The following is an 11609-nucleotide window of genomic DNA, read 5'->3' as shown; positions in this document are numbered from 1 at the left end:
CCCCACCCCTGGCCAAGCCCTTGGTTCTCCCCCTGGGGCGGTGCATCCCCTGGGGAGGAAGCCCAGGACCTCGGCAGTCAGGGAGGCTGGGGCAGGTGATGGCGGGCACCAGGGCCTCTTTCTTAGTTAACGGTTACCCACTGGTAACGCCAGTGCTTCTCCATGCTTCACCGCTCACCCAATAGTTTTACTCAGCGTGGAGAAAAAATTAAAATAACTCCCTGACGAAAAATTACACATTTTATTTGAGAAAGAGGGAGAAAGAGAGAGAGAGAGAGAGAGAGGGAGAGAGAGAGAGAGAGAGTAGGCGAGCTGGCGCTGGGCTGTCTGCTGTGTGCTGGTGGAGGAGAGCCACTTCGGGAGGCCTAATCTGGCCTGAGTGAGTGCAGTATGAAGAAGGGTGCTGCAATGGGTGCAGTTCAATAGACATTTGGTGAGACCTCCTACTGGCTAGCGTGGAGTGAGGAAAGGCTCTTGGGTCTTTTAAAAAATGACAGGTGGCTTAGGCAATAGGATGCAGAGAAGTCAGTCCTTACAATAAATCCAAGGAGCATCAGCATTAATAATCATAAATATTCCCCTTACCCCTCCCCAGAGCCTCCCTGCTCCCTTTCCCTCTTGGCTGCTGGAAAAACCTTCTAGCCCAGCTCCTGAACCTCCCCCCTTCCCTCCCCCCCCCCCAGTATGGGGGGCCTAGGCTTGGCTTCAGGAAATCACCCCATTGTGGGAGGCGGAAGAGGAAATGCAGTAAAGTTTTATGGACCCTTCCCACATTTGTTTCTCCTATAAAGTATTTCCTCCCCCTTCCCATCCCAAGAGCCTGAATCAGAGCAGAGCATGGGCCTAAGCCAGTCTCAGGCACCACCTGAATTATCTGCCGTTTCTCCTTCCCTTTTGCCCACCCTCCCCCTACACAAAATCCCAGCGACCAGAGATAAATGATGGCAAACAGATGAAACTCAGGCACTGGTCTATGCAGCCCCTTTCCAGCTCATTGTCCCGCATAGCCCTAGGCCCTAGAAGGTGGGGAAACAGTCTGAAGATTCCTGCCAGGCAGGTATACCCTGCAGATTGCCCTCCCTACTCACCCTCCGCCAGTATCTGAGGAAGCTGAGACACACCTCCTCCAACTTCCCAGAACCCCTTTACTCAGCAGCACCAACTCTTTCTGAGGATCCTTCTGAGACCAAATAGGACCTTAGGCTGAGGGCTCAGCCCTTTATGTCCATCTAGGCCTCTTGGGGACCCCTTAACCCTACTGCAGAGCCACGAGTCCCTGCAGATTCGTTCTTGCCTGCAGTGAGGGCCGCTGCCAGTCTAGAGGCCCCAGATCCACCCAGCCAAAAAGGGGATGGGGTGCAGAGGCCCGAATGCCTTGGATGGCCACAGCACAGGACAGGCACCTGGGTCCTCCCCTTCCCCCAGAGGCCCTTCTTGGGGCCAGGGGTCAGGACAGGAGCCCACTTTCACCTGCCTTGTCTCAATACCCGAAGAAGCTCCTAAAAATTCCTTTAAAGAGGAGGTTTAAAGGCTGTGGGCCTCCCCCTCAACCTCACAGCCCATTTAGACATTTTTGCCCAATACGTGCCCCAAACAGAGAGGAGCCACTGCATTTTTAGTCCTGTTCTCTCTTTGTCTTTATTTGCTATGACAAAATATAGTTTCAGGAAAGACCTGGCGTCAATAAATAGTTGTACAACAGCGATGGGGCAGGCGGGCACAGAAAGTGGCGGCAAGGATACTAGCAGCCAGGAGCCCCTAGGACCGCTGCTGGGGTCCTGTGGCAGGGAGCCTCAATAGTTGAGCTCGCTAGTGGTCTGAGGCTAGGGGCCTGAAGGCATGCAGAGGGCGCAGGCTGGTGAGGTTCCCGGGTTTGGGGTTCGGAGGAAGGTTTAGAGAGCATAGGACAACCTAAGGGGCCGGAGGCAGACTTCAATCGGCTCCCCCTTTTATTATGCAAATCATTAAAAAAATGAAAAACTTGAGTGTAGTCACTACAACGAAGCACCCCCAATCTGGCGCCAGACTCCCCCAGGCACAACCACTCTCTCGCCAGATCGAAGCGGCCTGGCCAGCCTAAACCGGGAACAAAGGAGAGAGCGAGGTTGGAGGGTCGGGGCGCCCGGCCTGCAGCAACCACACGGCCCACCTTAACGGGGGTGGGTCCAGCTGGGGCTGGAAGGCTGAGAGGCGGCCCAGGCCGGTCCGGTGGGGTCGGCGCCAGCCTGGGCAGCGCCAGGAAGCCACAGCCCTGGGAAGCCTGCGGAGCTGGCCCCGGGGCGGCCCGGAGCCCAGCGGAACTAAGGGGAGTCAGCACAGCGTGGTCAGCCCCGCGGGAACCTGGGGTCGGTGGAGATGCGGGTGCCGGGGAAAGCGCTTTTGTCTCTGAGGCCCGGAGCGGGTCCCCGGCCACCGCCCTTGCCCTAAAATACAGAGAGGAGAACCGGAAAGGAAAGGCGAGGGGAGTGGGAGCAGCCAGGGCGCTCCGGGCGGCCTCTTCGCCGCCTCCTAAAGAGCCTCTTTGCTTTTCATTTTGGAATCTTTCTTCCACTTCATCCTGCGGTTCTGGAACCAGATCTTGATCTGTCTCTCGTTGAGACACAAGTTGTTGGCGATCTCTATGCGCCTGCGGCGAGTGAGGTAGCGGTTAAAGTGGAATTCTTTTTCCAGTTCCAAAGTCTGGTAGCGCGTGTAACTGGTGCGGGACCGCTTGCCGTCTGTCTCTGGAATATAAGCCCCCCCAAGCCAGGAAGGGGTGAATAGCGTGCAGCGCCTCAGCGTCCCCACCCGAGTCCCAGGCCCCGACCCGCGGCGGAGGGATGGAGGCGAGCAGGGCGAGGCAGGCCCGGCGGGCCGCAGGCGGGCCCGGCCCAGCCCAGCCCCGGGAGAGGCGCCGCCGCCCAGGCAGGAAACTTTCCGCCGCAGCCTTCACTCCGCAGCCAGAGGGGCTGAGGGGTGGGGGGAGAGGGAGACCCAGGCTCGGACCGAACAATAAGCACCCTCAAGATCCGAGCACCGGGGACCCCCCTCCCGCCCCTCCCAAGTCGCTGGAGTCCTCCGGAGCGGCGAGCGCAGGCCGAGCCGGCTCCACGGGGGAGGAGGGAGCCGCGGGGGGATCCCCGCGCTGGAGCCCCGCGCTCCTCACCCTTTAGATCCCTCTATTTTTTTAACTCCCTCCCTCTCCCCCAAAAATTGAATATTGCCTTTTATACACGTTTTGTTCCTATGATCCAATTATGTCGTCGTAAATTTGGGCGCACACAGCCTCTAAGCCTTTTAGTGGACAGTTTTACGAGCCATTGATGCCTGGATCGTAAAATTTATGGCCGCAGGTTTTTTTTCTTTATTTGCCCCGCATGGCCTATAAAACCCAGGCGGACCCGAGCGCGCAAAATGAAGTCCTAAAGTTTACCGTGGCTCATGTGCAGTTTGGTCATCCACGGGTAAATCTGTGGCGGGGCCGGTGGCTGGCTCAGTCCGGCGGGCTGCCCTGTCTGCGCCTGCTCCTCTTTGATCTCCCCACTGCTCTTAGCTCGCTCCTCCGGCGCTGGGCGAGCCGCCTTCTGACTGTACATCCCGGGGTTCAGAGGAGCCGCTTCGTCTCTGCCCAGAGCGTGTCCTGGAGCGGCCGCGGCGCTGCAGGCGGGGCGGTCGGGGTGAGCCCGGGGGTTGGCAGCCATGTCTACCCCGTGGAGAGAGTTGGAAGGCGCAGGCGGTGGGAAAGTGATGCTTAAGTCCAATCCGCCGTAGCAGTACCTGGATGCCTGCACCTCTGAGGCCGATCCATAGTTCCCACAAGTTTGCATGTTATAGGCAGGGATATTGGGGCTCTGCTTATAGAATGAATTGGCTACGTAGGAGCTCATGGCGGGGAGGGCCCAAAAAAATTTCTGCACCCTTTTTGATTAAGGGTGATTTGTGACTCTTTGAAGTTGAGGGGTTTTTTGTTCTCCAAAGTGCACAATTTATAGGTGGAGATATCTCTTTCTTTATCCTATGCGCTCTTCCCAAATAAGGGAGCCTTAAATAGAGTCACGTGACTCCAGCGACCACTCATAAATTTGGTTTGATGACCTCCGGGAGGTTAGTGATGGAAGCCGGCGAAACGCATCTTGATATGTTGGCAAAGCCTAACCAAAGGGGAGAGGGAATGAGAGAAACAGAGAGAAGGGGGAGGAAAAAAAAATGGTTCTTTGGAATTGGGGGTAGCCGGGACAACGAGCCCACAGCGACACCTGGTGCCTACTTGGAGAAATTGCAGCCTGGTGTGCCGGCTCCCCTTTCAGACCGATGGATTTTCTACCCTGCAGAGGAGAAGCTGGTTGTTGCTGCAACAAACCCCTGAAATGGCCTTTGAAATTGTATTTAATTTTAAGGGAAGAGGAGGCCTCGTTTAGGATGCACTGAGGGTTTTTTTGGGTAACTGATAGACCTGTCCTCTTCACCTCCAGGGCCTTCCAATCTTCAAAAATGGCTGAGGGAAGGGGACTTAAGTGGGGGAGGGGGCCTGCCCAGGTGGGACTTAGAGGGGGCTTATCTCAGGTTGGAGGTCCCTCTCCCTGGATGTCCCAAAGCACTGCCATTGCTGAGAAGTTGCCCGTCAGCATGGAAAAGTGAACCAAGCCTCTGGAGAGGTAGACAGGATGCCCAGGAGAAGTGATCCTGGGTGGGCAGAACTAGATGGGGGTGGGGTGGGGTCATGAGGCTGAGAGTACTGGGGACTCTGGGGTGATCCTGGAAGTGAGGAGCCATGGTAGCCGAGTAGACCTCATCATGTCAGAGACCCCAGAGTAGCAACAAGGTCATTTTCAACGTGTGTGTGTGTGTGTGTGTGTGTGTGTGTGTGTGTGTGTAGAACCAGACACAATGGCCTGGAAGGCGGCTCTACATCCCTGTGTATGACCCTCATGTGATACCTATGTCAGGTATTTCGGATAGGAAATAGATGTTAATTGTGGGCATGGAAAAGCAAGATTCAAGCCTCCACAAATACATGGGCAGGGCAGAGGACAAGACCTGTTTTGTGCCCTATGGAGGAAAGGTCTCTGGACCAGGCTCTCCAGGGATTGAAATCCACAAGGTCCACAGGAGAGGGATTTCTGAGCTACATGGAAGTGCGGGAAGAACCTGACTGGGGGTAGGAGAAGGGGGTGGGCAGAGCAGGCGCCTGGGCAACCTTCACAGCCCATGGTCAGGGGCTATGCAGCCATTCGGCCCCTTTCCGACCCCCCTCCCCAAGCTCCAAGTCTTATTCTTTCCTGCCTGCCTCTCCCCAGGAAATCCCCGCCCCTGCCAGGAGAAGCGTCCCTCCCGCCCCCCCACCCCCACCCCACCCCCGCCCCACTTGCAGGCGGAGGCGCTGGAGGGGGCGCTGGCGGGGATCTGGAAAGTCTGGAAAACTCTGACGGATTTTTTCTCTCTGGGAGACCCCCTCACTACCTCGCCCTCCTGGTCCACTCGGGTTTCTCTGGCTGGGCTTAGGGAGAGAAGGCCTGAGCTGGGGAAAGGCTAAGGCCTAGCTGCGCTCCTCGCCCGCCCCGCGGAGTTTGAGGGGGGAAGAAAGAGTGAAGAACCAGACTGGGCTGGGGCTGTGAGGAAGAGGGAATTTTGTCCCAGCCACGTCAGGAGTCCCAGAGCAGGCGAGAGCTCAGTTTCCAGGCGTTCTTGCTCGAGATGTCCTTGAATCGCTCAGTCCCGGCGAAGGGCTCAAATCCCGCTGTCTTCGTTTCCCCTCCTCTCTCCGCCTCCGCCAGGTTTCGCAACGATCTGCCTGGCGCGGGCAGGGGGCTGCTCGCAGAGCGCCCCCTCCTCACCCCGAGAGTGGGCGGGGGAGCCCTGGCGCCCTGGATCGGGCTGCTTTTCTGGATTTGGGGGGTGGGGGGAGGCTTGTGGTTCAGAGGACCGACCCCAGACTATCACAGGCAGGAAGAAGGCCTGTGTGGGGCTGGAGACCAAGCCGGCCAGCCCCGGCGTCTCCCTGACCCCCATCAAAATCCCAAGCAGCTTTTTTGCGGGGTGAGTGTGTTGCTTCGCGTAGGGAGCCCAGGAGAGGCCTCCCGGCCGGCGGAGGGGCGGCCAGGCTGGCGCCCGCCCGGCGAGGCGAGTGCAGAGGCTGGGGGCTCGCAGGCTGCAGCGGGCGCGGGGCTCCGGGAGCGGCCCCAACTTTCACCCCAAGGCAAGGCGGGCGAGCGAAGTCACAGAAACCCCGATGTAAACTTTTAAAAATAATATCAGTTTTATTAAATATTCGGGGACGGATCCAGAGGTCGGATTTATACAGGAGGGTAACACGAGGGGATTTTTTTAAATTTATTATTTTTTTCTCCTACTGGCTAAACAAACGTCATTCACTTTTTTTCTTTTTGTAATTTTCCCTCTCTTTTTTTTTTTTCCTTTTTAAGATGGGATAGGAACACGGACGGTGCTAAACATAAATATAAATACAGAGACCACAAATACAGCTAAAAATATTCACACAGAAACGGTCACAGTTTGTAATATGCCATAATGACCCCCAGGATTCTTTAAATACAATTCGCCTGGGCTGGGCATTTGCTGGGGCAGAGGGGCCGGGCAGGGGCTGCGGGGAGGCCCTGGGGGTGTCTGTGGGGCCAAGACGCGCCCTCCTTGGGCCTCCCGCCCTCCCGCCGCCAGGCCGGGCCCTAAGGCCCCGGAGTGGAGGCCCCGGGCCCGGGAGCCGGCTCTCTGCGCAGGGGCGGGAGGGGGCGCCGAGGGGGTGGGAGGCCAAGTCCTCCTTCCAGGGAGAACAGGGGCGTCTGAAGCGAGGTTCGGGGACAGAGCCCCCAAGGCCTGGGCGGGGGAAGGGGCCTGCAGACAAGCCGGGAGCGAGCTAGCGAGGGAGCGAGGAGGAGGAGAAGGAGGAGGAGGAGGAAGAGGCGGCGGCGCGCAGTGAGAGAGTTTGTGCGGTGAGGGCGGGGGTCCAGAGTTTACTTTCAGGTCCATATCTGACTCCCTAATGCTCCTTAGGGTGCCAAGACACACCAGTTGTGCCAGCGATAAATACAGAGCGTGTGGTCAGGGGGCGCTGGGGGCGAAGGAGGAGGAGGGGGAGGGACAGTCCCGGTCACTCTTTCTGCTTCTCCTCCTCTGTCTCTTCCCGCTTCTCCTCTTTTCCGCCCAGGCTGTCGGCCGCGGCCCCTCCGCCGCCCCCTGAGAGCGTGGACGTGAGATTAGATTCCTTTTTCCACTTCATCCGGCGGTTCTGGAACCAGATTTTGATCTGTCGCTCGGTCAGGCAGAGCGCGTTGGCGATCTCGATGCGCCGGCGCCGCGTTAGGTAGCGGTTGAAGTGAAATTCCTTCTCCAGTTCCAGGGTCTGGTACCGCGAGTAGATCTGGCGGCCGCGCCTCCGGTCCGCTCCGTAGCCAACCCCTGGAGATCCAGGCACAAAACACACTAAACACAATCAGCGAGGCGCCCTCCGCAGACAATTTAGCCCAGTCCAGTCCTGGCCCTCCCAACTGGGCCAGCAGCTCAGGGCCCCTGCAGCCTGCTCCCACTCGCCCTGCCCCACCCCCACTCGGGGTACAGCCAGGATCCCAACTTCAGTCCCCCCACCCTGTAGGGTGGTGGGTGTGTGTCCCACAGAATGGTGGCAGGGCGGGGGGCAAGAACCAGCCAGAAAGCTATAAATCTAAAAGCTGGTTTTTGAAAAATCCTCAACCCTGGGGATGAGGGCCCTATTTCTCAACGACTGAACTCCCCCACCTCCCCAAGCACCCTAGCTCCTTGCAAACTTCTCCCCCGACTTTCTGCCCCCTCCTTTCCCCCTCCCTGCTCCTCAGACTGACTCGACTTTGGGGGTTCCCCCACCCCTGCCTCCTCCCCTCACTCCCTGCCCTGTTTCTGCCGCCCCCCCCCCCCCAGCTCGCCTTGGAGCCCTCTAATCATTCAGGGGCCGAGGGGGCCAGGCCCCTGCGAGCAAGCGGGAGGCGAGCAGAGGGGGCAGAAGAGGGGGCCCTGTCTCGGCGTCGGCGAGGAGACGAGCGTGATTGTTTTTATGGGGCCATAAAAAACTCTCTCCGCCCGTTCTTCTAGGGAAGCCGGTCATAAAGCCAGTTCAGTTTATTTAATTTATATCTCGGAGCTGTAAAACTCACCACTGTGCGAATTCATTCGCTGCATCCAGGGGTAAATCTGGATACTGGCTTTCTGGTCCTGGGGCGCAGTCCTGCCCTGCTCAGAACTAAAATCCTGAGCGATTGAGGTCTGTGTGTTATGTCCTAAGGTGTTTTGTCTGCAGTTTGAGAGCATGTCTTTCTCCTGGTAAAAGGAATTAGATCCATAGTCATACGGCCCCCGGCTGGAACTGAACACGACATTCTCCTGTGGCGAATAAAAGGGAGTCGAGTAGATCCGGTTCTGGGCAACAGCCGCTCCATAGGTCGAGAAATGCCTCACTGGATCATAGGCGGTGGAATTGAGGGCGACGTTGGGGAGGACGTCCTGGCCGCCGGCGAGGTGGCAGGATAAGGAAGGGTTAGTGAAGTAGGAATTCATCCCTTTGCCTTTACCTGGTCGGGCTATGATTTCTTTAATATTTATTTCTGTCTCCAGTTTGTACTCGGAACTAGATGGTTATAGGGACGGCTCCAATCCAGGACAGACAAAATGACAAAGTCAGCTGACCCCCTTCCAGCCAATCGCAAGCCAGATGTCAAGAAGGGGGAAAAAAATCGCTTCTGCTTCTGTTGATTCCCTAGTTGAGACTAAGTGTGTGCTTTGAAAGTAAGACTTGGATTTTTAAAATATATATACACGTAAGGGAGCTGATTTGGAGGTGAAGGAAGGGTGAATGTCCGTGAGCAGGGCCTTGGGGCCCAGGGAAGGAGAGCTGCACTCGCTCAGCCCCAGCTAACTTTGCTGTGCAGTGGCCAGAGCCAGGCTGGGGAATCTCTGTATTTTCAATCCGATTTCATCGTTTATATCTGCTCTCTTCTAAAATTACATCTTGATTTCTCCATGGGAGGGGCTCCCTCTCAGCTCAGGGGGGGGGGTCCCCAGAAATCCTACAGGAAATCCTGGTTTGACATTCCACGAAGTGATTCCTCATCACCAAACCAGCATTTTTTCCCCCAATAATTTTTTAAATCAAGAGTAAGAAGAAATTCATAAACATGATGCTCAGAGGAAGGAGGGTGTGGCTGAGAGTCTTGGATGTAGGGGCATGAGGGGAGCAAGTAGGTCTCAAGGGGTAAGGGAGAGACTTCAGGGTAGTGGCAGATCTGAGGTGGGCAGAGGGGCCAGGCAACTGCTTTCCTCTTCCCCAGCTCCCTCTGCCTCTTCCTCAGCAACCCCTTTTGGGGGAAACTCTGGCAGCATTTTTGCCTAAAAGGGAGAATGTATAAAAATACTATAGGAAAGGGAGGGAAAGAAGCAAAAGATGAAAGAGAAAGAGAGAGAGCGAAAAGAAGGAGAAAGAACTCAGAGTCTTTCTAGACACATCAACTCCTGTTTATGTTGGTGAGAATTTATGATTTGGAGCCATTGAGGGTCGGTGGGATAATTCACGTAAGATCCAGCCAGAAAGAGAAGGCTGGTGGAGCTCTGATGGACATTTAGCATCTTGCAAGCTCAAGCCCTTGCACACGTCAGAAGCCCCCTGCCCCCTCTGGGCTTTCTACCCTGCTAAGGGAGGCACCCTTGGACCTGAGCTCTGGGGCTTGGAGATTCCAGCAAAGTGCTCCTGGGGAGCTCTCACATGAGGGTCAGCCATACCTGGTGGGGCCCAGCCTCTCAGCAGCCCCTACCCCCCCCTTTCTTTCCACCTTGAGGCTGAGAAAAAGGAAGAGAAGGTTAGGAAAAGGCAGCTGAGTCTGAGTCTGAGGGAGCCGCAGTGGGCGAACTGAAGCAGCGGAAGGTGTGCAGATGGGGTTTTACTCCTGATTAATCCAAACTTAATTTGCTATCCTGACATAGGCTAAAACGACTTCGAGTTGACAAAAAAGGGGTGGTGGGCAAGTGAAGAGAGCAATGGAAGCTCATATTTTCCCCTCATCATTTTTTTTGGGGGGGGGGAGGACTGGCTATAACAAGGACCCGGATGTCGCCAGATTTTATGATCTTTTCCTTCTGTGTAACAAAGCGGAGTAATCAATGGGTAGCAATAAAGCCATAAACGGGACTATGCTGGGAAAAAAACTCGTTTATTCATCTTCTGTAACGTTAAGGTTTCCCTGGAGTGTCGCTGGGGTGGGGGGATAAAGTTTTTGAACCCAAAAGCAGACAGTGTGTAGGAACTGGTGGCGACAACATGTTAGTTAATACATGAAGCTCCTTACCGGGTTGAAGAGTCTTCCTGCCAAATAATTTGTGTTGGCTTTTGAAAATACAGGCTCAGTCCTTCAGAGAAGGGAATTTGCTGTTATTTAGAAGGGTAGGGGAAAGACCCCTTAATTACAAAGGTTCTTCCTCTTGGACCATACTTTCCTCTCCCCACGGAGATGAAGGTGAAAGGGCAGAGGAGGGTTCTTAAATTAAGAAGAAGTTTTTAGATGAATCGTCTCATTTTGGGGTGACGTGACAGGTTCACAAACACAGACACTAGCGTGAATTGCTATCCCCTCTAGAATCCAGTTGTCCTCCAATTCATGGCATGCCTGAACAGAGGTTTCCAACAGCTGGCTGGGGCTCCAGGCCCCCTGGAGGGCAAAAGGGAGAGAGAGAGAGAGAAATAGGGGCGGAGAGACCCAGGGGGCTGAGCTAAGGAACAAGTCAGTGCACCCCTGGACACGAGTAGCCGCTCTCAGAGTTCCCAGACTCATTTCTGCCCTAAGGGTAGTGGTGTAACACGTAGAACAGGCCAAAGAAAGAGTAAATTCCACCCCCCATTTCAGAAAGAGATTGCTAGAGGGATAAATCATGTCAGTGATATTTCCTGCAAGATATTAAATTGTTGCAATGTACAACAAATTGAATGATGGAAGATAGGACATCTTAATGAAGTTTTGCTTTCAATGAGTGTTGATTTTCTATGTATTTTTAAATCTCTTTTATGGGTGGGTGGGGGAAGGAAGGTCCTTGAAAGAAAGAAAGGGCTTCTGGGGAAACACGTACTGCAGCTCTTCAGCAAGGATGCCTGAGTTTCCTTGAGCCCCTACTAAACCAAGTCTAGAGGGGAAAGGGGCCCCAAAGTTGGGGAGAGTCTCCTTTGGGCCTAAAGGCAGTGGGGGGGAGGGACGACCTGAGGAAAATCTCAGCCCCGGAAAGTTAAGTGTTTTATTACGTCCCTAAACAGAGGGCAGAGACTGAAAGGTCTCTCGGATTTATAATGAACAGAAACCAGCTGCTGGGGGGGGGGGGCAGAAATGTTGGGAGGGGGAGAGAAGGGGAAGCAGAAACACAAATAATTTCCCCAAAGCTTAAAGACTTTCAGCAAAATTAATTTCCACCACATTCTACCCCCTCTCCTTCCGTTCCTGAGGAAAGAAGCTTCCTTCTTTCAGTTAGATCTTTAATTATGCAGCTGAAATTTGCTGGAAGGATTCGCTCCAAGGGGGGAGAGCAGGTCAGATGAGCCCGATCTTCCCTCCATTGGATTACATTTTCCTCTTCTCATTTTATGTTAATTTCTTTCTCTTTTTTTTTTT

At 55.0% G+C, this 11609-nt stretch overlaps 2 protein-coding genes across 3 annotated transcripts; both read right to left on the bottom strand.

Moving 5' to 3' along the window:
- Nucleotides 1-268: 268 nt before the first annotated feature.
- HOXC5 (homeobox C5) lies at nucleotides 269-4197 on the bottom strand. The gene is made up of 2 exons (XM_059683119.1): nucleotides 3413-4197; nucleotides 269-2723 (listed from the first exon to the last, which is right to left on the bottom strand). Exons 1-2 carry the CDS (start codon nucleotides 3864-3866, stop codon nucleotides 2509-2511), a joined length of 669 nt encoding a protein of 222 aa, XP_059539102.1. The 5' UTR covers nucleotides 3867-4197; the 3' UTR covers nucleotides 269-2508.
- A 2014-nt stretch (nucleotides 4198-6211) lies between these two features.
- Nucleotides 6212-11246, bottom strand: HOXC6 (homeobox C6). Of its 2 annotated transcripts, none has more exons than XM_059683117.1 (2): nucleotides 8121-11246; nucleotides 6212-7416 (listed from the first exon to the last, which is right to left on the bottom strand). In XM_059683117.1, the coding sequence occupies exons 1-2, from the start codon at nucleotides 8518-8520 to the stop codon at nucleotides 7085-7087; spliced, it is 732 nt and encodes a 243-aa protein (XP_059539100.1). In that variant the 5' UTR covers nucleotides 8521-11246; the 3' UTR covers nucleotides 6212-7084. The 2 variants fall into 2 exon arrangements, with proteins under 2 accessions (XP_059539100.1, XP_059539101.1); XM_059683118.1 differs by having other exon boundaries at nucleotides 6212-7392; nucleotides 8121-11241.
- Nucleotides 11247-11609: the final 363 nt, after the last annotated feature.

Source organism: Myotis daubentonii, chromosome 2 (genome assembly GCF_963259705.1).
Source record: "Myotis daubentonii chromosome 2, mMyoDau2.1, whole genome shotgun sequence".
In the NCBI taxonomy this organism is placed as follows: Eukaryota; Metazoa; Chordata; class Mammalia; order Chiroptera; family Vespertilionidae; genus Myotis; species Myotis daubentonii.
Note: the sequence above shows the minus strand (reverse complement) of the source record. Positions and strands in the feature narration are given on the sequence as shown.